At 35.7% G+C, this 25,666-nt stretch overlaps 1 protein-coding gene across 13 annotated transcripts in view; it reads right to left on the bottom strand.

Moving 5' to 3' along the window:
* MYCBP2 (MYC binding protein 2) overlaps nucleotides 1-25,666 on the bottom strand; it is a 281,569-nt gene that overhangs the window by 109,627 nt on the left and 146,276 nt on the right. For all 13 annotated transcript variants that reach the window (XM_074387566.1, XM_074387567.1, XM_074387568.1 and 10 more), the window contains 12 exons: nucleotides 23,825-24,031; nucleotides 22,604-22,735; nucleotides 20,494-20,672; nucleotides 17,616-17,758; nucleotides 16,033-16,133; nucleotides 15,170-15,388; nucleotides 13,098-13,323; nucleotides 11,907-12,025; nucleotides 11,082-11,169; nucleotides 8,483-8,532; nucleotides 4,259-4,431; nucleotides 2,539-2,683 (listed from right to left, as the gene is read on the bottom strand). In XM_074387566.1, coding sequence (XP_074243667.1) covers nucleotides 2,539-2,683; nucleotides 4,259-4,431; nucleotides 8,483-8,532; nucleotides 11,082-11,169; nucleotides 11,907-12,025; nucleotides 13,098-13,323; nucleotides 15,170-15,388; nucleotides 16,033-16,133; nucleotides 17,616-17,758; nucleotides 20,494-20,672; nucleotides 22,604-22,735; nucleotides 23,825-24,031 — 1,782 coding nt within the window. The remainder of the gene's footprint in view (nucleotides 1-2,538; nucleotides 2,684-4,258; nucleotides 4,432-8,482; nucleotides 8,533-11,081; nucleotides 11,170-11,906; nucleotides 12,026-13,097; nucleotides 13,324-15,169; nucleotides 15,389-16,032; nucleotides 16,134-17,615; nucleotides 17,759-20,493; nucleotides 20,673-22,603; nucleotides 22,736-23,824; nucleotides 24,032-25,666) is intronic.

The raw sequence follows: 25,666 nt of genomic DNA, 5'->3' as shown, positions 1-25,666 counted from the left end.
GACCCACCCTGCCACCCCCTACCCTGTGCCCATATAAATCCCAGTCTTCAGCTGGCACAGAGACAAGTGGCTGAAAATCAAGAGAAGAAGCAACTGACAGATGCAGCTTAACCTCAGGCATAACTTTGGAGAGAAGTCTGGCTAGAGATGGCTGAGCTTCAGGGAAATATCACCTTCTCACACTATCCCCTTTCCAGCTCCCCTTCCGCTGAGAGCCACTTCCAACACTGCATTTATCACTTTTCAAACCTTTTGTGTGACCTGATTCTGCTTGGATGCTGGACAAGAATTCAGGACACACTGGGTGCAGAAACGCAAAAAGGCTGTCATGTGGACTCTTCACTGAGCTGTTTAACACAGCCATCCATGGACAACAAAGGTTAAAGAGCATTAATTGTGACACCCTAGATGTGAGGCTATGGGACTGGAGACCAAAACCACTCACTTGGGCCCTGGCACCTGCTTGCCTGCGTGCTCTACCTCCTGCAAGGGGTTTGAGTGCAGTGGCCAAGTAAATGGACCACAACCCTGTTGCAAGTCCCATGAAGGGGTAAAGGGAACTCTCCTGTCTCAAACATAATTGATTTTAAATTACGCATACTATTTTTATACATTCTATTTCAATTTAACCTTTCTGTAAGCAATTATATTTACCCTAAGTATTTAATAAATTATCATTAGAGTCTATGTGTGTATGCACCATGAACCTTGAAGTAAATCACTGAATAATTTTATACTCTAAGAATATGGAGACACAGAATAACCATTCTGCTTTCTTTTACAAACTGTGCTACTTTAAAAAAAAATTGTTACTCTTTTATGTCTTATGTAACTTTATCTTGTCAATAAATAAGATTTCCTTAAAATAAATTTCTTTTTTTTCTTTTGAAACAGAGTTTTGTTCTTGCTGTCCAGGCTGGAGTAAAATGAAGCAATCTTGACTCATCGCAACCTCTGCCTGATGGGTTCAAGCGATTCTCCTGCCTCAGCCTCCCAAGTAGCTGGGATCAAAGGCATGCACCAGCACGCCCGGCTAATTTTGTATTTTTAGTAGAGATGGGGTTTCTCCATGTTGGTCAGGCTGGTCTTGAACTCTCAACCTCAGGTGATCTGCCTGCCTCAGCCTCCTAAAGTTGTAATCCTCAGCTGGGATTACAGGTATGAGCCACTGCACCTGGCTAAACATTTTTTTTTTTTTTAATTCACAGGAAGTTTCAAAAATAGATGAAATGTACTATTTGCCTTTCACTCAGGTTTTCCTAACAGTTACATTTTATCCAACACTATCAATTACTGATGGCACAGAACCAAAACCAGGAACTTGACATTGGTACAATATGTATGTTTAGTTCTAAGTCACTTTATCATATATAGGAACACTCATTTTATAAGTAAAAAATTATAATAATAACATCTGCTGCTTTTTAAAGCATTTGGAACTCACTGAAATATTAGCTGCAAATCAATTTTTATGTTTCAAATAATTAGCTATTACTGCATAAAGATTTTAACAATTTCTGAAGAGTCTAAAGTACTCCTAAGACTTTATTCATATACTATCAGGATGAAAGTAAAATAGGTTAAATTAATTTTCTTTTCAGCTAATATGATAATGTGATATTAATAAATTAAACATCACTAAGAGCACAAATCATGTAAGCCATGTGCTCTTATTTTTTATTCAGTCAGGTAAGATGTTACATTGGCATTGCATTTCTTCATGCTATAAATGAAAGAATGCATGAAGTAGCTGAAATAGTCCTACTGAAAACAATATTGAGGCAAAGTTAGCTACTCTGTGAGCAAAGAGGATTTTTGTGGCTTAATAAACTCTAAGCTTCAAACACCAATTACTCTGTAAGACAAATTTGAAGGAGTAGAGGGCTGGGGACTGCCTATATAAAATTTTATTCACTATAACTTTTCTTAGAAATAAAATTTTTAAATGAGATATTCATATTAACAATTATATATAATATGCTCTGGAACATCATTATAATTAATATTTCAGGTAAAAGGTATCCTAAAAACTATATATTCATCAATATGGTATATAACTATTTCCATTCCTCATTCTTTTACAATCTAAACTCATATATTTCTAACCTATTTAATAAGTATGAGTATTATTTTCAAAATGTGGTTTCAGTAATAGCAAGCACAGAACGTATGTGAGTCTCTCAAAACTACATACAAATTTTAAAATGTATTCTTTCATGCATTTATTCAATCAATACGAACAGAGGGCCTTCCCTCTATGTGCCTAGCACTCTATATAGATGGATACTTTCTTATCCCTCCTTTGAATCACCATTAACATGTAGCGAAATGTAAAAAACAAACTCACAAAAAACCATACCTAACTTGGAAACTTGGGGACTAATTAATATAAACAAGTCATTTAAACAAACTTTTGGCATCACCCATTATATAAGAGGGAAGAACAAATGAACTCTCAGCACTTGGCATTTCTAAAGTTTTATCAGTCACTACAAGCCAGTATATAGATGTCTGCTAATTTAATTCAGTTATAATTACCTTCATATTGGGAACATGTACCACATCTCCATACTGGTCTTTTGTTTGAACGGTTATGGTGGTAGGCCAACCACAACGAATATCATCCTTATTCAGGATCAAAGATGTTTTCTGAGGATCAGCATATGAATCTGGCTGAAGCCACCTAACAGTAATGAAAAACAAACAAACAAAACCCCAAACATTGATCAGCATCTTCGATGATTAATATAAGATTAAGCAAAATGAACAAAACTTGTATCAAACAAAATGCTAAAACATTATCTTCATTCCAATTCAGTGACAATCACGAGTGTCTCCCTTGGAAACTGTTAAGGACAAATTAATTAAAATAACATGCCAAAGCACAGGTGATTTCTGATATTTAAATACAATATAAAAATACTTTTTAAAACCACAAAACTTGAAATTTTAACTATGGCTAATTTAAAATCACCAAGAACACGAATGTAGGTTGTGCAAAATTTGAAGTCCTGAGCAGGCTCATTCTCTCTGAAGTAGCCCCGCTTTACTCTGCCAGCCTGGAAGCCTGGAAAAAGCACGTCTCTGTAAAAGCAGGGGCAGAAATGGCCCTCTGCTTGCCTGAGAGCAGCCAGGTTCAAGGTGTACTGCCAATCTGTTTTTCCCAGTTTCTTAAATGTCTTCCTCATTACCTTGCTTTCCACCTAAAGTGCATCAGTGTCCTATAATTTATGACGTCCATTCCTGAATTCATTCTGTGATCTACACTGGAGTTGTCCTGTGAGCTGAGTAGTAGTAATTCTACCATGCATTACATAAAAATGTCTACAGTATATAGTAGTGAGTCTGACTTAAGTGATTTGAGATTCCTCTCCAATCACTATTTTGTGATTTTTAAGAACTAAAGTGTAATTTCTGCAATTTTAAAATTAAAACCAGAAAGAAGTTAGATTTTTTTTTTATCGTAAAATCATGCAGGCCAGCATATTTTTTTCCTTTTCATCCTAAACAAAAAAAACAAAAAAATAAATAATCAATGAACAACTATAATACATTAAATTAAATTATTATTATTATTTTTTGAGACATCGTCTTGCTCTGTTGGCCAAGCTGGATTACACTGGCACAGTCACAGCAACCTCTGGCTCCAGGGTTTGAGCAATCCTCCCACTTCGGCCTCTAAGTAGCTGGAACTAGAGTGCATGCCCCCATGCCTGGCTTATTTTTCTATTTTTTGTAAAGACAGGGTTTTGCCATGTTGGCCAGACTGGTCTCGAAATCCTATGCTCAAGCAATCCACTTGCCTCAGCCTCCCAAAATGCTGGGATTTCAGGCATGAGCAATCACACCTGGCCTTATCATGTATTTTAAAACATTTTAAAATGCTTTAAAATATTAACTATTCCAGCCTGGGAAACATGGCAAAACTTCGTTTCTACAAAAAATACAAAAAAGAAAAATAGCCAGCTGTGGTGGTATGACTGTAATCCCAGCTACTTGGAAGGCTGAGGTACAAGAACAGCTTGAGTCCAGGAAGCCTGGGCAACTTTTTTGAGACCCTCTGTATCAAAACAAACAAACCAAAAACTCCAAAACCGTCAAACAAACAAAAATATTAACTATCATTTTGTATTTCAGCAATAATGCATAAATCAGATGTTTTAAATTAGCATTTTAAAATCCTAATGACTCCCCTCTTTCATTTCAGAAATGAAGACAAAAGGCCTAAAATAGAGTAAGTAACTTAAAGCACATTTACCTTGCAAGCCTTCCACCACTTGATCCTGGGACACAGGCAATAAAATCATCCAGAAAAGACTGTTCATTGCTTTGGATTTGGAGTGGTAAACTTCCCTCAAGTGCTTCTAATATAGTTGGTGAGTGAGAAAGAGCTAAACCCTTTCCAAGAATGCCAGAATGGGTTTTGCACACCTGTTAAGAAAGAATATTTATATATTTTTAAAGATAAAACCTTAATTACACAAAATTTTTCAACATGCAGATACTTTTATACAGGCCTTCATGGAGAAATCGCTTTCTCCCCATACCCCACTGTTCCTTCTTTTAACCCACAGAATAGGAACTTTCTAGGAGAGAAAAATGTGAGACAAACTTCCAGTCTCTTTACTACCTCAAAAATAAATGCCCTGCCAGAGATCTGCATGCTGGATAAAATGGTGTATTCTCCTCCACACCAGTCCTCTATGTATTATAACCTCATTTTTCAGGACCACAGCTCCCTCTGTCAGCAGCTGTGGATGTCTCCCACTGTTTTCTTTTTAAGAGAGGGTCTCACTCTGCCACCCAGGCTGGAGTACAGTGGTGCCATCATAGCTCATCGCAGCCTCAACCACCTGGGCTCAAGCAATCCTTCTGCCTCAGCCTCCCAAGTAGCTAGGAATACAGGTGTTATGCGCCACCATGCCTGGCTAGTTTTTTAAAACTTTTTTTTGTAGAGATGGGGTCTTGCTCTGTTGCCCAGGCTAGTTCTGAACTCCTGGCCTCAAGCAATCCTCCTACCTTGGACTATCAAATTTCTGGGATTACAAACCCAAGCCACTATACCTGGCTTTCCTCTTTTTAGGTCCCCTTTACAGGCAGCTATCATGAGTAAGCTATGTCTGTTCTCTTGGGTGGGAAAGTATCAAGGTCTTGACTTGGGTGAAAACTGGGTGGAAGCCTAATTGTGGCGGCACACAAACCTCATTAGCCTGTCTAAGCCTTATTAAAGTTAAGAAAAAGAGGCAGATAAAACAAATTTTAGGTTCCATCTATCTAACAAGCAAGTCTTATGTTTTTGGAAAGACCTGCTTTAAATGCTGAAACTAAAAACTTTTTACTGACTATAAAATAAATTTCGAAAACATGTCTCATAGAAGATAATTATATTTCTAGTACTATCAAATTTATATAACAGTAATTTCTGCCTTCTATAAATTATGCGGTTGCAAAAAACATCATCTTTGGAATCAAACAGACTTAAGTTCAAATCCTGGCTTTGGACAAATTATTTGCTGTGTGGTCTTAAGCTAAAAAGTTACCATCCCAGAATCTGTAAAATGTATAAACGGGTGGTCAAATAATCTCTTACACAGTTATTATAAAATTTAAGCTAAATAATGTATATAAAATATACAATATATCGCCTAACAGTGTTCAGTACATGTTAGATTATCACAATAATACCTTACATGCCAAAAAGATAGGCAATTTGGGACATCATTTTTTTTTTTCTTGAACAGTAACACAATAAAGATCTCTCCATTATCTAGGTTCGATGACATTTTATACAGCATAACAATCCCTGAAGTATAAACAATGTATGAGCTCTGATACGGTTTGGCTCTGTGTCCTCACCCAAATCTCAACTCCAATTATAATCTCCACATGTTAGGGGAGTGATCTGGTGGGAGGCGACTGAATCATGGGGGTGGATGATGGACTTCCCCCTTACTGTTCTTGTTAATAGAGTTCTTACAAGATCTGGTTGTTGGATAAGTGTGTAACCCTTTCCCTTCTCTCTCTCCTGCTGCCATGTAAGATGTGCCTTGCTTCCCTTTTGCCTTCTGCCATGATTGTAAGGCCTCCCTGGCCATGTAGGAACTGTCAGTCAATTAAATCTCTTTTCCTTATTAATTACCCAGCCTCAAGTAGTTCTTCATAGCAGCATGGAAATGGACTAATGCTCTTTGATAGTTCTCCTTTAACTAAAATGTTGCCTGACACATATTGTTTATTTTTGAATCTTAAGGTACAAAGATTTAACTTTAAAAAAAGAATACACGTAAGATGCCAGTGGCTTTTTAAAACTCAGAAGTTTCTTAACATTAATGACAACATTACAGCTCTGTATGCTTAGAACACAGTGTTCAAAATCATGGACTTTTTGTCACGAAACTGCCAGTGGCCATTTCCCAGTGCAGTTGCTCACTAGCTGTGTGATCATGGGTTAACTACCTAAAGGCTCTATGCCTCATCTGTCAATGGAGATAAAACTTTTTAATTCATAGGGTTGTCATGAGGAGTTGAAAATACAATTACAAGGTCTGGGTACCAGTTTTTGTTTCCCACCCAAGTCTTCAATAAGTTACATAACTTCTTTGAACTTCAGTTATTATAATCCAGGTGTTCCCAAACTTTTTTTTTTCTCTTTTTTCTTTTTTTTTTTTTGAGACGGAGTTTCGCTCTTGTTACCCAGGCTGGAGTGCAATGGCGCGATCTCGGCTCACCGCAACCTCCGCCTCCTGGGTTCAGGCAATTCTCCTGCCTCAGCCTCCTGAGTAGCTGGGATTAACAGGCACGCGCCACCATGCCCAGCTAATGTTTTGTATTTTTAGTAGAGACGGGGTTTCACCATGTTGACCAGGATGGTCTCGATCTCTTGACCTCGTGATCCACCTGCCTCGGCCTCCCAAAGTGCGGGGATTACAGGCTTGAGCCACCGCGCCCGGCGTCCCCAAACTTTTTACACAGGGGGCCAGTTCACTGTCCCTCAGACCGTTGGAGGGCCGCCACATACTGTGTTCCTCTCACTGACCACCAATAAAAGAGGTGCCCCTTCCTGAAGTGCCGTGGGGGGGCCGGATAAATGGCCTCAGGGGGCCGCATGCGGCCCGCGGGCTGTAGTTTGGGGACGCCTCGTATAATCTTAAGATGCAAGACCTAATATTGATTTCAAAGTGTAATTATAAAAACAGAGAGATAATATTAAAGATGTTGAAACCTATGAAATGCTCTACAGCTATTCTTTAAATCACTACTACTAATTGCATATAGCTACTACAGAAAATAAGTATGATCTAAATTAGTGTTTTCCAAATGTGGGCTCAAAGTTCTGGGATCCATGGCAGAATCAGAAAAACTAGGGATAACAAAGTCTTCCTTTCTCAGACTCTAACTTTCTATTTTTGGCTATTAAAATGTCCTTTATTTTATAAGATACTGCTTATAATATGTAGTACATTTTTAAGGGGGGTTTTCACCTAGTAAGTTCCGGTGAAAAATAGTTTTGGAAAATTTTACAAATCTATCAAATCCTATGGTCTGAGTACCACAGATCCCAGATGAGTGACTCTCAACTTTTCTTCTGTCTTCATATCACTGCTAGATGCAAAAATTTCCCCATCACTGATGGTCTCAATATGTGGCAGGCAATGATTCTCACTTAGCAGTACATCAGAATCTCTGGTTTGACCTAAGTAGGTATTATTACAATTTGAAAAACACTGCCTACAGATTCTGATATTTCCATCCTATTAGAGATTACTAGATAGCTAAAGTCAGAGTAACGAAGTAAGAAAACAATTTAATTGTCTCTAAGCAATTTTGAGAAATATTAGGTTGACAAAACAGATCCAAAGGGGCAGTGTACTGAAATATAGTACTCATGTATTTCCATTCAGTGCCAAATGTGCTAGTTAATGCCTAAACAAGCAAAAACAAAGCAAACAATAATAAAAACAACAAATGATGGCTCCCAATTGTCTACAGGCAACTGGCCCTAACCACTTAATATGACATAATGGTTTGTCACAGACTGAGCTCACCTCACCAACTGTATACCAACTGTACTGCCTCACCTTTTGCTGCTTCCTATCAAAATCTATAACATAACTATATATCTTTTGTGAAATGTCGTTCCCCTTTCTCTAGCTGGAAAAAAACCAATTCTCTGAAGATGAATTTAAATGGCCACACCTCTCCAAGCCATTCTCTGTACCCTTGGCACTTGATTTGTTCTTTCTCACAAACGATTTTTGTCTAACTCCAGAGTTAATTACCCACCACATACATGGGGCTCACATGGGTCTCTCTCACCAAAGGGAGCAATTATAAGTTATTTATCTCTATAATACCAATGAACAGAGTGAAGTACTTAATGAACGAACCCAATGGTCAAGAAAAATAGGCTAATATGAGTGATAATACTTTCTAAATTAACTGTATATACAAAGTTTTTCCTTATAACATTTTGGGACAATACCTGCAATGCAGCCTCCTCGAGAATTTCAAGATCTTCCTCTAATTCATTACCTGTCATGCAAATAAAAAAGTTTTAATAAAATGTCAATATTTCGTTTAGTTTATTTTTTTAGTCCTTTGTGTTCATTACATCTCCCCACCACTTTTTTTTTTTTTTTTTAAACAATTCTGCTATTCCAGATTGATAAGATTTGTCATTCTGGATAAATCCCAGTGGCATACATTTTAATATATAACATATTTTCAGTGGGAATATAAGCTACAATTCTCAAGGAAATACTCAAGTAGCATCTATGGGTGATTTGCCAAAGATATATCCTACATTTATTAATGTAAATATACACTTTCTGACTTTAGTGTATTTGTTTTGTCTAAAAAAACAGGGAACAGATTATTTCAAATCTGAACCTTTATATTTTGGTTGCCTTACAGAAGACCTATAACTTTAGTAAACAACAGGGACTCCCAGGAAAATGTAAGGCAGTGACTGTGTATCCCTTAGCCATTTTCTCCTTTATTGCTTAATATAGAACATATTTTATTTATTGATATTTCTTTTAAATGTTACTAATAAAGTTCTTCTATGGGAAATACTCAAATTGTACAGAAGTGTAGAACAAAACATTCTACATTCTAACCAGTGCCATGGCCTCTTGAAACTATCCAGTGTCAAAAGCTCCTTATGTGTTGTTCTAGAAACTTTGTGTGAAAATCATAAATGTATCTGCGTTTCAACTACACATAAACATGCTTTTTTTTTCTTTTGAGACAGAGTCTCGCTCTGTCACCCAGGCTGGATTGCAGTGGCGTGGTCTCTGCTCACTGCAACCTCCACCTCCCAGGTTCAAGTGATTCTCCTGCCTCAGCCTCCCAAATAGCTGGGACTACAGGTACCTGCCACCATGCCCGGCTAATTTTTTGTATTTTTAGTAGAGATGGGGTTTCACTGTGTTAGCCAGGATGGTCTTGATATCCTGGCCTGGTGATCCATACACCTAGGCTTCCCAAAGTGCTGGAATTACAGGCATGAGTCACTACGTACTCTTTTGTAATATACAGAATAATGTGTGCAAAAATGGCACCCTCTTCTGCAACTTACTTTTCTCACTTAATATAATTTGGACATCTTTCCGTGTTAGGCCATATAGGTCTACTATTTCAAAGAGCTGCATAGACTACCATTGAATGGCTATGCCATTACTTATTTAACCATTTCCCAACTGAAAGACATTTTGGTGTTTCTAGGTTTTACAATCACAAGAACTGCTATATTAATCCATCCTTCAACATATACTTTTTATTTGTGTAAGTACGTATACAAATTTTCTGTGTCAAAAAAGTATATACATGCAAAATTTAACAGCTATTGACAAAAATAGGTTGCTAGCAATTTTCCTCATGTGGATAGAATATGATGTTTCATTTCCTCACATATATACCAATATTAAGTAAGAGAAAAGGAACTGAGAAGAATAAAAGGGACCAGGAAGAAAAAGGACAATAAGGAAAGAAGGAAAGGCTGAGGAAGAGAAGGAAGAAATAATAGAGTGGGAAGGGTAGTCTTAGAGGAAGGAGTAAAGACAGATTTTTGGAAAGGTAAGAATTAGTGAAATACAATAATACCTTTTGGTCCCAAATACTGTGAAAATAAAACTTTAAACCATGTATTTAAAGCATGTATAAACATTATAGAATCAGTAAGCATTTTTATTCTCAACTTTACTCTCTTGATTATCGATATATTTCATACAAATTTGCTTCATATAAAAAAGCACCATTTTTGCCATTGCCTCATCTCTGTTCTGCACCAATGAAAAACTCTTCTAAAGAGCTACCTATATTCAAATGAACTCCCCTTCCTTACTTTCCATTCTCACTCTCTCTACTCTGAAAGACTTATAGTTCTCTCATTTTACCAACATATTTCCTATTACATATACAAGCAACCCACAAGTCTTCAAATCCAATGATAGATTCACTTCTCTGAGCATGCAAAAATCCCAGGAACATCCCCTCTCCTGGTTTTTATCCTACTTCGTGGCTGTTCCTTCACAGTGGCATTTGTAGCCTCCTCTTCCTGTTCTGTGCATCTTTGAAATTTTGGTAAGTCACAGCTTTAATCCCAAGCTATCTTTTCTTTCTTATCTACATTCTTTGGCTCATCTTTCATACAGTCCCATGTCTTAAAATAACAATCATATTCAATTACATTTCTATCGACCTGTCCTTGTATCTAGACAACGAATATCCAGTTGCCTACTTGATATTTCCACTAGGATATTTAAGAAACATCTAGAGCTTTTGGTTTAATACTAGAAATTCAGTGCTTGGCTGAATACACACACTCTACTCACTGCCTGGCTCAAAGCATGTATATGTATAAAAAGGATGCCCATGTGAGTGTGTAAATTAATGAAGACCAGAAGATACCCTTCAGTCTCTAAACGAACTCAAATTACCAGTACCTTAAGTAGCTATTGCTCATGAATATATGAGATTATAAAATTCAATTTGCAAATCTATTTCAGACCCTTTCTAATAAATATATTCTACTCTTAAAAAAAAAACTATCAAAAAATATCTAGTATTGGCACACTTACCAATAGGAAGTGCTAGGTCCTTCTTCATCAGAGCTGCCGCACAAACTCCACCAAGATTGGCTAATTCTTTTTCCAACTGAATGATTCCCTATGGAATTGCATTAAAAAATTGCTGCTTTAAAAATGTTTAAATGATAATATAATTTATCAACAAAATGTGATTTGAGTTTAAGCATTACTTCTGAAATTAGAAGGAAGCACATGCAGCTAATGGTTTAATCATGAGTAGAAGAGATTCAATACTCAATGTTGTATCTCCATCTCCGGCTGGTTATAATGTTCAGGTTTATAGGTTCATTCTCCAAATAACTGTTCATTCATTACTTTGGTCAACTTTATCCTTGGTTTTATTTTATTGTATGATTTAAAACATTTAGACAAGATGATAGCCTCTTTGTGAAAACAGGTTCTACTATTTACTCAGAAAGGTATAGCCAGCTGAGCAGGTTCAGGGCAGGTATAACTATACTTCAAAGGCTGGGTCATGTTGCATAAACTCTATTCTCTTCATGTATTAAAGTAGCAAAACAGACCACTGCATATAATTAAATCACAAAGTGTTTAGAATTATACACTCCTAGGTTAAAATAAACTTCTGACTTTTTATTTTTTGTAGAGAAAGGATTTCAATATATTGCCTAGGCTGGTCTCAAACTTGCTTCAAGTGATTCTCTTGCCTCCCAAAGTGCTGCAATATATGTGTGAGCCACTGCACCTGGCCCTGACTTTTTGAATATAGGCAACAGTACAATTTAAGTTAGAAGCACAACTCGCCCTTAAAAACCTAATCTTCCTTAAAAGAATAAAAAGATAATACATTCTTACCTCATCAGGTCCAGGGCTAAATTCATATCCAATTGCAAAACACTTAAAACCATAGAAAGAAGCTTTGTCATCTTTCACATAATCTGATGCAGTCTCCAATGAAAAAAGGGCCTCATTTCCTAATAAAAATGCCAGAATTGAGTTCAAAATCAGAAACAACTTTATAATTTTCCTGTCTCCTATCCAATGAACTTTTTCTTTTATCATAAGATAGGTAGAAATACAATCATATACTATGCAACTTAAACAGACTTTTGGCAGGGAGAGTTCCTATATCAATGAGAGGAAATTGTACCAAAAATGGTACTAGAAACACCAGGACTATCACAAATGTATTGTTATTTTTCTTCATAATCAAACTCCCTTGCTTAATAAAATATCTTTAAGTTACATGGGCAATCATTTTTTCATTTATTTGTCAATTACTGAGGTTAGCCTTTTTATTTTTCACAGTGGGCAGTCCTCTACCCTGGCATGTAGCTTTTTCTGATCTTTTCACAAACAAACAAACAAACAAACAAACAGGCAGGTAAGAGTAGAAAGAAGTGGTTTCTGAATTTAAATTGCCTTAGTTTGAAGGATCACCAGAGTAGTCCTTGTTAACTGGTTAAGAACTTGACAGACCATAAGTTTAAAAACATGGTTTTAAAAACTGACTGAAATAATTTTCATTGACAGAAAAGCACAGTACTAGCAATAACAACTGTGCTTGTGTGTTCCGTCTCTCCTGATCACACATTCCCTGAAGCCAACTGAAACAGTTTTCACACAACTCAGAAGGTGGTTCACAAATTCTCTTATAAGAAAGGACTTCAGTCCTCAGTTAAGTGCTGAAAATTTAGCACTTCCTGGGAAAATAAAAGATCTAATCCATTGTTTTCTACAGTTTGGCCCCAACTACACAGACAGCTAGTTACTCCTCAACGTTAATACTCTGCTTTAGTCAAGCTAATCTATTTTTCACAAAAATCCTTATAACATTCTCTTCTCTAAAACTTGGATCAGGCTGTGACCCTTGCCCAGGGTACCTTATTTATTCCTTGAATGCAATCCAGGCACATAGTAGTTATCTTTAATAACTTTTTCTAAAAATTACTTAAAAAATTGCAATGATACACCCTTACTAAATATACATAAATGCACACACTTTACCATATAAAACAGAAGTTTAAAAAAAAAAAAAAAACTTACCTGGCAATACCAAAACCATAGTAGGCCACCCAGAGGATCCTGAAAATTTCTTTAATTCTATCCATGAATTAAGATTTTCATGAACAGATGTCAATTTTGGTCCATATCCTGAATTCTGAACAGTTCTGACAGGAATCAACAAACGAAGGACATCTTCTGACTGTGCAGTGCCACACTGAGGGTCAAATTCGATTGTCATCCACCTTACACATTCTGGGAATGTCACCTGAGGTCAACAGGCAAGAGGACATGAATACAGATACATACACACAAGCACACACATCTGCTTCTGTATGTGTGTGCATGTCTATGCCTTTATTAAAAGACACAACAGGATAAACTACAAAATTAAAATAGAACAAAATGTTACCTATGACAGAGAAAGAGGAACAGAACGAAAAGGACAGACATAGAACTATATTTGTTTCACAAATTTGACTTCAAACTATGTAATTATTTAAAGAATGATAAAACAAAATCCAAATTTAGAAAACAACTCCTAAAATCTAAAGTAAATCCAAATGTAAGTTCAAATCTAAAGTAAAACAAAATCCAAATTCAGAAAACAACTCCTAAAATCTAAAGTAAATCTAAATATATATCCAGTTAACTCATAATCAGGCAGAGAGGGAGCATTCCAACTTACTTTAAACACAGTAATTTGACCATACATCTTAGATGGGATATACCTCCAAGACAAAACACACACACACACAGAGCAAATGAAATAATTTAATGATTTTCTAATTCTGATATTCCAGTGTCACTGATAATAATAGGAATCTTGGATGTAAGAGAAAGGAGACTGAGGTATGTCTATGGTCTTTATTTTGAATTAGTATCAAGAGTATAAACTCATGAGGTATTTTATCTTTAAAAAAACAAAATATACATGAAAATGTATCTATAATACATATATATAACATATGTGTGTGTATGTGTAAAAGAAATCAGAACACTTTGGAAAAATGGTTAGTTCCACGTCTGAGGCACTAAACATAAGAGAAGCCTGGAACATCTTATACCAGAGAGCAAGGAAACTAGGAATGACTGCAAGGGGTGTCTCGGAAAGACCCAGCGGGTAAGCTGAAGAGGTACCCATCTAAAAATACATAGAATCCAGTCTCCTCAATAAACAGAACTCAAGGGAACAACAACAACAAAAAAAGAGCAAGACAGAGGGAGACTTAGCGATTTAAAGGGACTTAAGATTAAAAAGGACTTAAGAGACATATTAAGCATAATGTGTGAATCATATATGGATTCTAACTCAAACTCTTAAAAATTTACATGACGTTTGAAGACACTGTTTTTTTCAGTGTGATAATACTATGGTTATTTTTAAGGGTCCTTATATTTTGGAGACATCATATCAATAAATATCATAAATGTGCTTTAAAACAACATAGGAAGTTAGGAAGTAGGTTGAGAATAAATGAGACACATCAAAGAGTCAAAACTGCTGAATCTGGGATGATGGATACACAAGTGCATTGTACTAGCTTGTTTACTTTTATATGCTTAATAGTTTCTACAATGAAAAGTACAATATTTTACAAGCACACAAAATATAAATTTATCCTTCTCCTCCTAAATTTGCATGATACAATGTAAAATACAAAGACTATGGATTTTGAATATTCTCTAATAACATTAAATTATATATGTTTGATATATAATTTTTTTAACATTTCATATAGACTACTTTAAATCTACATTGGCATTGTAAATTTTCAGAACTCAGGCTGTAGTACCAACAATGTCAGTTCAAAAAATAAAGTTTAAAATTGTTAATGCTTATATCTACTACTATTACAAATCACAGCCTGAAGTTTAGCATTATATACCACACTATACTTGTAGGAAGATTTAAGAACAACTCTCATAAACCAATAAAATTTTATAACCTTTGAGATAAAAATTCTGTCTGCCTAACCACCTGCTGATTCTCTGTATTTAAATATTATAAAAGAAGCTACACTCATAAATAGAGGCAAGGCATTCTTTAAGATATCGTCAGAGAACCTCAAGCCAAGTTTTACATTCGAATCACACTAAGAACTGGTGCCTACCTTGTAGTGCATCACACAGGCAGGTTTATATGGGTGCTCACTCTCTATGACAGCATAGTGACTAGAGGTTGTACAAGCAGAGAGGCCCTGTTCAGGCTGGTTTCCTGTGGTGCTATCTGTCGACTGATTAGGGTTGAAGGCAGGGGGTGCATACTTCTGATTCAAAATGGCAACTGATGGAAGCAATTGTTGGACAAGGCCAAAGACTTCTACAGCCACCTAGTACACATATAAAAATATGGTTAAATGAGATACATGTGAAAGTGGTTCTAAAATTATAAATTGTAATAATTGTTAGTTACTCTAACTCATAACAATTTCCATCTAGATTTTCTACTAGTTAAGTTTTTGTTCAAAGAGAAATCTGTTCAGTTGATTAAAAAGATTTATCTTAGATGTTATGACAGTCTCAATCTATATTTTTAAGTACTTTTGTTTTTTCATGATCTGAAGTAAATCAGATTTTACTTAATTATGCCAAAGAATCAACAGTTTATCATTTCTTCCATCTCTTAAACATATCACTGTTTTAAAACACTCTTAACCTTTAACACTGCTATGGTTATTAATGAAGACCATTTGGCAACAACGTCATAAATCTGAAAAATCTCAGTTAACATAATCTTTCCTTACATAGAATATTTCTAAAATTTCTAAAATATAAAGCCAATAAATAAGCATAGCAATCCAGTAAACAATACAAAGAAAAGAGAAGTTTAAGAATTAGCATGTCTATTTCTGCTTGTTACCTGTAAGCCAGGTGCTCAAAGATGCAAGTTTTTGTAAAGATAAGGTACAAAGTCCTTTTTTTTTAAAAGTATTAAGAAAAAAACCATTCAAAGTTATAGAACTAAATTACACACCTTGGGAATAGCAGCAGCTACTGGTCCTATGTAGGCTATAATAAGAGGAAGCAGCATGGAAAACAGGCTGGAAGAACTAAGTAGTTCTGGAATGTCATCAGCTAAAAAGGGCATAAAAGGCATTAAAACTATAGTTATAAAGTAATTTCATTGCACAGTATACATGCTATACTAAATCTATATTCTGTTCTTTTGAGCAAAACTATAGTTGACACTAATTGGGTGCTTGCCAAGGGCATGGTACTATTTTAAAGGCATTTTAAAATACATGCCTTATCTCAACTAATCCTCACAATAAGATACTTTTATTACCCCCGATTTTTAGAAAGGAAAATCAAGGCACACAGTGTTTAAGTATATTATCCAAAATACTTAATACATAAGTACAAGTACCTGAAAATGACAGAGCTGGAATCAGAACTGAGGGTAATGGAGCCATTATTTTAAATTACCATTCTGGCACCAAATATGGCTGTATTAGTGACATTAGGAAAATTGCTTAACCTGTAACTTAGGATAACAACAGTATTCCCCTCATTTGGATGTTGTGAAGATTAAATGAGGTAATATATGTAAAACACTTAGAACAACACTTGCACATATTCAGCAATCCAAAAATGTTTACTGTTAGTAAGTTATATCGTTTTCTGTTTCTCCAATAAAAGCACTTTGCTGATTAACATTTTAGTCAGTTATCCATAAATATGGTGCTGGAAAGATAAGCTGAGTCTAGACTGTGAAGAACTTTATTTTATAGGCCAATTATTCTCCCAAATACTGATTCCTAGGTCTGCTGTTGCAACAAAACAGGCTGCACACTTATTTAAAAAATAGTTTCTTAGCCTGGCTCCAGCCCCTGGGGATGGACCCAGTATGTATTCTTCATTTTCAGCAAGCTTCCCAGGTGGTTCTAAACTAGGTTTAGGAATTAACGTTATACAGTAAGGAGGTAGAGATAACAGTATTTTTATAATGATAACTCTGCTGCCAGGGTGAAGAACAACTAAACAACTAGGTGGGGAATGGGGGAAAGGTAGCAGTGAAATTACTGGAATGTTATCCCTATATTAAAAAAAACTACATGTACTTGCACCATGGCAGCCTAAATGCCACAGTGGAAGAACTGAAAGAGAGGAGAATACAAACTAGAGAATTTCCAGTGGAAAAACTCATAGAGCTCAATTTAGACACCTGCCTCTGAGGAGACGGTTAGGGTTACCCAGAGTTTTGGGTGGATAGCAATACATTACTGGAACCAGAACAGAAAGGAAGAAAAAGTTTTTTGACTACTAAAAGAAGAATAAACAGAAGACCCAGTTTAATCAAAATACAATTTTTTCTTTCACTAAATTAACTGAGAAAATAAGATATTAAGATAACTCCTTTTGAACATTCTAAATAATTCTGCATTAGAGTATGGAGAGCATGACTTATCTAAAATTAATGCATGCATAGATCTATAATAAAGAAAACATTTAGATTCTATTAAGATTGTATAACAGAAGGTTCCTCTTCAATAATTTTATGCAAAAATTTAGAAAATAAAAAATCTAAAATATGATGATTGAGAAAGAAAGTCTTACCATCCACAGCAAGAGCTCTGTGCAGGAGGTCCTTCGAGGCTCGAACCACAGTGCTTACCACAGACAACGCTCTGCTACAGTTTTTATCTTCTTCATTGGCTTTACTCAGAAGTTGGGATTGTAAATCTCCATCAAATTCACTCCTGTAGCATGACCAAACGTGACAGTATTTTACAATGGTAAGTAAAACATGATCCAGTGCTAGGAATCGTATCCAGATCAGAGATCCTCATTTAATTTACAGGTTTTTTTTCAGAAGTTAAAGTTTAAAAAGTAAACATGCAACTATGTAATTATAGGGAATGATAAGGGCTTTGAAGGAAAATAAAGCAGCATACGGCATAAAGTGAAGGGTATTACGTACTTTAAATAAGATCAGTTCTCCAAGGAACTGATATTTAACAAAGACCTGAATTATTTTATTTATTTAGTTATTTATTTTGAGATGGAGTCTTGCTCTGTTGCCCAGGCTGGAATGCAGTGCACGATCTCAGCCTACTGTAACATCCACCCTCCCCGTTCAAGCAATTCTCCTGCCTCAGCCTTCCAAATAGCTGGGATAACAGGCACGTGCCACCACACCTGTCTAATTTTTCTAGTGACGGGGTCTCTACTAGTCTAACTCCTGACCCTGTGATCTGCCCACCTCAACCTCCCAAAGTGCTGGGATTATAGGCATTAGCTATTGTACCTGGCTGACCTGGATTATTAAAAAAAAAAAAAAAAAAAAAAAAAAAAGAAAGGTCCATGGGAAGAGCTGAGTGAAAACTGTCAGGGTAAAAGGAACGCATTGGTGAATTCAAGGAACAGAATGAAGACGTGTATGGCTGGAAGGAAAGCAGAAAGAATGAAGGGTAATGAGTGGGAAGGGAAACATGTAATGATAACTCTGCTGCCTCTGAGGAGAGGCAAATTGTGTGAGGTTTGTGGGCCACATAATGACTGTACATTTTATACAGTAAAATGGTATGGGAATGGGAGACTATTGGGTTTGGAGCAAGAGTGGAACAGGGTATGATAAACATTTTTATCAGATCACTCTGGCTGTGCTGTGGAGAACTGAATGCAGGAGGCCAACAGTGAAAGGAGGGAGACAAGTTTAGAGGCTTATTACAGTCAGCAGGCAGAGGTTGCAGTGGCTTGATCGAGACTATTAAATATGGAGGTAGGAGAAAAGGTCAGATTTAGGCCATTTTAAAAGTACAGCTGACAGGACTTCTTGATGAATTAGATATAAAGTATGAGGGAAAGAGAAGTTAAGAATGACTCCAAGGTGTCTGGCAGTAACTATGGAAGGGAGACAAATATTCTGGCCACATTAAGCCTCAGATGTCTACTAGCCAACTACAGAGAACATCCTTAAAGAGAATGTGCAGCATACTAGTTAAGGGTGTATCACCTGAAATCTGACTTCCCGCCTACAAGTCACAGTAATATAATTTTCCAGAGGTGTGACTCTGGACAACTCAGTGTCTCAGTTTCATCATTTGTGAAATTGGGATAAGAAAAGTACCTACACCTCCTGGGGTTACTGTGAGGACAAGCTGAGATAACACAGGCAACACACTCAAAGCATGGCCTGAAACAAAGTAACTAACACCATCTCCACTAGTGTCATCCAAATGAAGATGTCAGAGAGAGACTTGGAGTCCAGAGCTCAGAGGTCATGAAGGACAGAGATATAAACTTGGGAGCTATTAGAGTAGGATGGTATTTAAAACTAAAGGACTTTAATATTTTTCAATTTTTTAAAAAATTAAAGCTAAGGGTATTTAAAGCTTAGTAGAAATCATGACAATATTCAAAAAACTGTACTTTGTATAAGATGCAAGGTTTGGATGGCAGATGCTGTTAGTGGCTCTCCAGCTTTCTGAAAATATGTAACTCATGCATAACAGAGCTGTTAATCTATAGTTTGAGAAACAGGGTAACACACTATCTATTGTAGTGCTTATGTAACAAAGTTTTTCTTGGCTGGGACAAAAGACCAGACAGCTTTTCTATTTCAGCAGCAACACTGAACTATGTAGCTATTCACTGCCTGCTATTTCTGTTCTATTTCTCATGGAAAAAGGAAGCAGAAAATCTTTATCTATGGAAATTATTTTATAGTAGGCACCAGCCCTAGACTCTTTCTGAAGGAAACAGAGGAAGCAACAAGCCTCTGAAAGTGATAGGCAAGTTCAGTGATTTAATGTTAAGTCAGGCTGAGGACAAGTGTGGTAAATGGTACTCATGACTACCTAAGATGCCAGCTTTGCTGCTACAAGGAAAAGTTCAGACACAATGAGAAATGTGTATTTTAGAGGTTTGTTTTTTTTTTTTTTTAAATCCAAGGGTTGTTATCATTCTTTCATTTTCCACGGTTTACATAAGGAATGGCTTTTATTAACAATATAAGAAACACACTATTACATATTCTAGGGCCCCAGGGGCTAGACAGATAGGACAGGTCCAAGATTCATAGACATCAAAATATTCTGTGACTGGATAACAGGATCAAGGCAACACCACTGAGCAAAGTCCATCTGACCGATCACTAGTTTAAGGTATTTTATAAAAAGAAATGGATAACATTTAAATTCTAAATTGCGGACTAGAAATTACAGAGTGACAGCAATAGTGCATATGCCCAGTGCACCAAAATTTTGATATTGAAGACGTAACAGCAAAAAAAACATTTTAAAACATTCACTTTTGTAGCAAACATTGAAATTATATATTAAAATGAGATTTCTTTATATGAATTTGTATGAGTATGTGCTAAGAAGACACACTAATTTAATTATAATTATCCAGTTAGCAATTTTACCTGATAGTAGACTGTACAAGTTCTACCACCGTAAAGTACTTCCCTTAACTCTATACATTCACCTACCTATAGTAGAGTATCTGTGGGATCTGTCCTCTGGTTTGGTTTGTGCCGTTACTGCTCAAGCTGCATGTGCTGAATGTGAACGTCACACCATCAGGGCACTGAACGGTGGTCATTCCCCCATCTCCATTGGCTGTACGGCTTCCATAGTTCCTCAAGCGCACAGCATATTTAACATTTTCCTTCATTATAAAGACGTAAAACATGTTTATATTTATTCACAGTGTGCAGAGGATATACAAAAAACAGGCAAATATTTGAAATTCTGTGTCATATTTACAGATAATGTTTTTAATAACTCAAATATGATGATAGCTAACATTTAATAAATGCCTATTGCATAAAAGCAAATGTCCTCAGTATTTTAAGGAATTTAATTAATCCTTAAAATGACCTCATGAGGTAAGTATCATTACTATTCCTATTTTACAGATGAGGAATCTGAGGTTCAGAGAGGTTAAGTAACTTGTTCAAAGCCACAAAGCTTCTAAGTGACGGAACTAAATCTGAACACAAGCAATGTGACTAGTGCCTGCTCTTAATTATACTGCTAGAATATTAGCTATAATAATTTCCTGAGACAGGATCCTGCTCTGTCACTCCAGTTGGAGAACATTGGTGCAATCTTGGCTCACTGTGGCTGCCTCCTCCTGGGCTCATGTGATCCTCCCACTGGAGCATTCCATCACTCAGCTGATTTTTAAAGGACTTTCTGTAGAGATAAGTCTGACTGTATTGCCCAGGCTGGCTTAAACTCCCCAGCTCAAGTGATCCTCCCTCTCTAGTGTTTCCAAAGTGTTGGGATTACAGGTGTGAGCTACTGTGCCCTGAAGTAAGCAATTTTAATTGCATGAGCTGATACTTTTCCTTGATTAGTTTAACTTTTAAACTAATTTTAGATGTGTGAAAAGTAATGGTGAGTCCATTATACTTTTAAAAAAAACTCAGAGACAGAAATACATAGGCAAACAGACATGAGAAAAAAAATCCGTAAGAAAAAGGTTGTCCAAAATATAATGCACTCTACTTTGAAAATGTGAGCTATAGATACTAACACTTTATGATCCATGATATAAACTTCACAATAAAACTTTTTGGTTTTCAGTATCTAAATTCTTCTTGATGAAATCTCTTGTGAACTGACCTTATCCAAAATTTTGCTCTATAATAAAATTATTTCAGTTGAATTCAGAAATACTTTAATGCTACTTTAATAATTACTTTGATGTGGTAAAATTTCTCTATTTTGCAGTTGTTAGAAAATAGGCTGGGCATGATGGCTCATGCCTATAATCCCAGAACTTTGGGAGGCCGAGGTGGGTGGATTACTTGAGGGCAGGAGTTTGAGACTAGCCTGGTCAACACAGTGAAACCCTGTCTCTACTAAAAATACAAAATTAGCCAGACATGGTGGCATGTGGCTGTAATCCCAGCTACTCAGGAGGCTGAGGCAGGAAAATCACTTGAACCGGGAGGCAGAGGTTGCAGTAAGCCAAGATTATGCCACTGTACTCCAGCCTGGGTGACAGAGTGAGATTCTGTCTCAAAAAAAAAAAAAAAAAAAAAAAAAAAAAAAGATAAAAAAGAAAATAAAATTAAGTCATATAAAGTAATAATTTTAACAGTTAATAATTTTTAAGAACATCTGTTTTTTAAATGAGTTATGCCACAATAAGAGAAGACAGAGGCTAATGTCTTCCACAATGTGCTAGACACTGAGACAGGTGTTTATTTCCATTATTTAATTTAATCTAAAAAATTCTACAATGTAGGTACTATTCTTCCCAATCTACAGATAAGTCTTAAAGTGGTTAAATGATGATCTGCCAGTATGTTAAAGCTAGCTTGTGGAAAAGCAGGTATCCAAAGCTAAGTCTGTTTGACTGCAAAATTTCCTACTGTTCCAGACTTTAAGAAACATTATGCAAAAATATAATATAATGTGGTACAACATCAGGTACCTAGTAGGTAATCCATAAATATCTGAAGTACCATATAAAAGATAACTTATAAATAGCTATATCTAACAAACCAAATTCATGGGATACTCTTCACTATTTTAACTATATATTAATACCTCTCACTTATAATAGAAACATACAGTTGAAACTACCTTTAAAGGAACCACTTTATCAAGTCTGATTTCAGCTATATCACTGGGTGAGTCGTCTGTTGTGTAAGTTCCTTTCACTAATTCCAGAGACGTCCATCTGTGAGAATGAGTTGAATCTCCTGCATGTTCACTCTAAAAAAGAGAAACAAAAATATTCCACCAGACTCTTAATTTTATTGTATGAATAATTTTGATTTATAATTCTTATTTTTAAAGTTTATTTTCTTGCATACAAAATTAGCCATCGGTATTTCCCCATACATACTAAAGAAGAAGTTGGGGTATTGTATACATTTTTATGTGATTTCTTGAGAAGACTACAACATAAATAAGCTTTTCTCATCTGTTGTCTTAAACTATTTCTACTTCTTCACCTTTATAAAGCCTAATGAAGTAGGAAATAAATTCAAATTAACTGTTCAAATGAATCAAGTTAGAGATAGAGATGATTACTATTTATTAGAGAATGATTTATATGCTACCCCTTTCTGTCCCATTTTAGTAAAACTCAGGTGCTTTAAGTTTAGAGAACAATAAATATTGTCTTTACTAAGGATCACGCATTAGTACTCTATGACCAAGTCCAACTGAACATTGTGTTTCTTGAAAAATAACAATATTAAAAAAAAAATACTACTCAAGACTTGTCATCAGGGACTTAGCTAAATACTTTTCAGTCTTTAATTCCACTTTAAATCTTTCTGAAAGTACAAAATATGTGAAGCAGTAGTGATCCAAGATGGAGAGATGGAACACAAGCAATCAGATAAAATCATTCTCTTTCAATTTCTTTTCTTTTTTTAAGACACGGTCTCACTCTGCTGTCCAGGCTTGAATGCAGTGGTGTGATTATGGCTCACTATAGCCTTGAACTCTTGGGCTCAAGTGATCCTACCACCTCAGCCTCCAGAGTGGCTGGGATTACAGGCATGAGCCAACACACTTAGCTAGTTTGTATTTTTTGTAGAGATGGGGTTTTGCTGTGTTGCCTAGGTGGGTCTCAAACTCCTGTGCTCAAGTTATCCACCTGCCTCAGCCTCTCAAAGTGCTAAGATTACAGGTGTGAGCCACTGTGGCCAATCTTTTTCAATTTCTTTAATGTCATTCATCTGTGATTTATCTGCCAAACCCTTGAAGGTATGGACCCATCATACTATGACAATGGTAAATCCTGATACACAACTCACTAATCAGGATAGATGCTAAAAGAGTGATACTTACATCATCAACCAACACCTCTAATTCATATTCATGAATTCCACCTCCTCCATAGACAGAGAAACCAACCACAACTATTCCAGGTTTGTCTACTGAAAAACAGATTGCATCAGGGGACCCATTCCCAGTGTTCCAACTTCTGCCCTGACTTGTTTTTGTAAATCGGTTAGCGCTAGCTTTTACAGAGTGAAGAGAATTAAGTCCATCAACCTGTGAACAATAAAAGCAATTGCATCAGTAATTAACAAAACCATCTGAAGGTTTCTAAGAAGTCTAATAAAATAACCTTTATTTAGTAAGTGGACATAAACATTCCTAAAGGTATGTTCTACTGAGAGATTAACTCATAACAAAACCAGATTTATCATTCTAAATTCACAAATCAATGTCACTTGACAATACTTTCTTCCTTTAGCTATATGAAACTATACTTTCCAAGTAATTTATAATGTTAGAAGTACAAGTTTGTCTTATCATTCATAATGTATGAATAAATCATCAGACTTCGAAGAGATGCCAAAAATTTCACCGAAATTCTATTCATCAATAGTTTTCAAACTATGAGACACAGAGCTCTAGAAATTCTACAGATAGGTGTGCAAGGAAGGGGTAAATTTATGGTTCCCTTCTTCAAGCAGACTATCTCCTCTCCTCTTACCTGTGAGTTTCCAAGTAGGCCTTCATTTGAAGAAAATGGTCTACACACTAAAATTGAATACTATAAACATATACAGTGGTATTTTTATAACAGCATTTCAGTATTTGAATACATATACACACACATGTACAACCATACAAATTACAGACTTTCATCAGAGAGAATTAGAGAACTTATTTTTGTTTGAAACTGCTCTTTTTATTTACAAAGGCTACTTCTAATCTAAGTTAGCTGCAGAACTTTCGGAGACTAAACAGAAAAAAAATTGAAGTTGATGATTCTAACAAAAATTGCAAACTGCTCTGAGAAAGAAATACTCATCTCTAAGCTAGGACCTGTGGGAACTCCCAAAGTTGTATACGAGGCCCTCTGTAACTTTCAGTATTCCTTCATATTGGAAAGGTAGGTTCAAAGGGGAAACTCTTCAGTAAACTTTGGAAGGGGATCTACGCATTATTGACTTTCCTGCATCCTGCAGAGTACCGTATCAAAGGAAAGTATTACAGACTAAATGAATAAATTTAAAATATTAAAGAATTTCTGACAAGGGCTTCAGTGGCCTCTGAGGCCAAACTCAAAGTTAACCAAGAAACTTACAAAGTGCTTCCCAGGATGAGAGACTAAAATTAGCTCAGTTGTATGCAATGAACCCAAAATTCTAAAGGCTGAACTGTCACAATGAGTCAATAACAAGTATACCTTGGATAGGTTAATTCAGAATAGGTGCTAAAATATATTTAAAAGAAAAAGCAAAGATTAGGAATTATAAAAGTAAAACAGAGAAAAGAAGTTCCTTGATAAGAACTTGAGAGCTAGGGCCACTGAATATATGCTGGTTATTAAATATTCATTTGAATGATGTAAGATACTTCACATTAGGATATGATTTTCCAAACCAATCTACTGTTTTATTGGGAGAAAAAAACAGAAACATTCCCCAAATTCAGTCAAAACATTCAGTTAAGTTATAAAAAAGAGTAAGACAGTGAAATGGAATAAAATATGTTACTTTATAAAATGTAAAGGCACTTTGTAATTTTCAAACATAGTAATATTTGAATCTTTGAAAACTTTGTGATAATGTCTGTACAACTAAGTCTAACAAAGTGGATGGATTTAATGCCATTGAACTGAACATAAACATGATTAGAATGGCAAATTTTATACTATGTATATTTTACTACAAT

This window comes from Saimiri boliviensis, chromosome 16 (genome assembly GCF_048565385.1).
Source record: "Saimiri boliviensis isolate mSaiBol1 chromosome 16, mSaiBol1.pri, whole genome shotgun sequence".
NCBI classification, from domain to species: Eukaryota; Metazoa; Chordata; class Mammalia; order Primates; family Cebidae; genus Saimiri; species Saimiri boliviensis.
The sequence above is the reverse complement of the archived record's forward strand: the minus strand, read 5'-3'. Positions and strand labels throughout refer to the sequence as shown.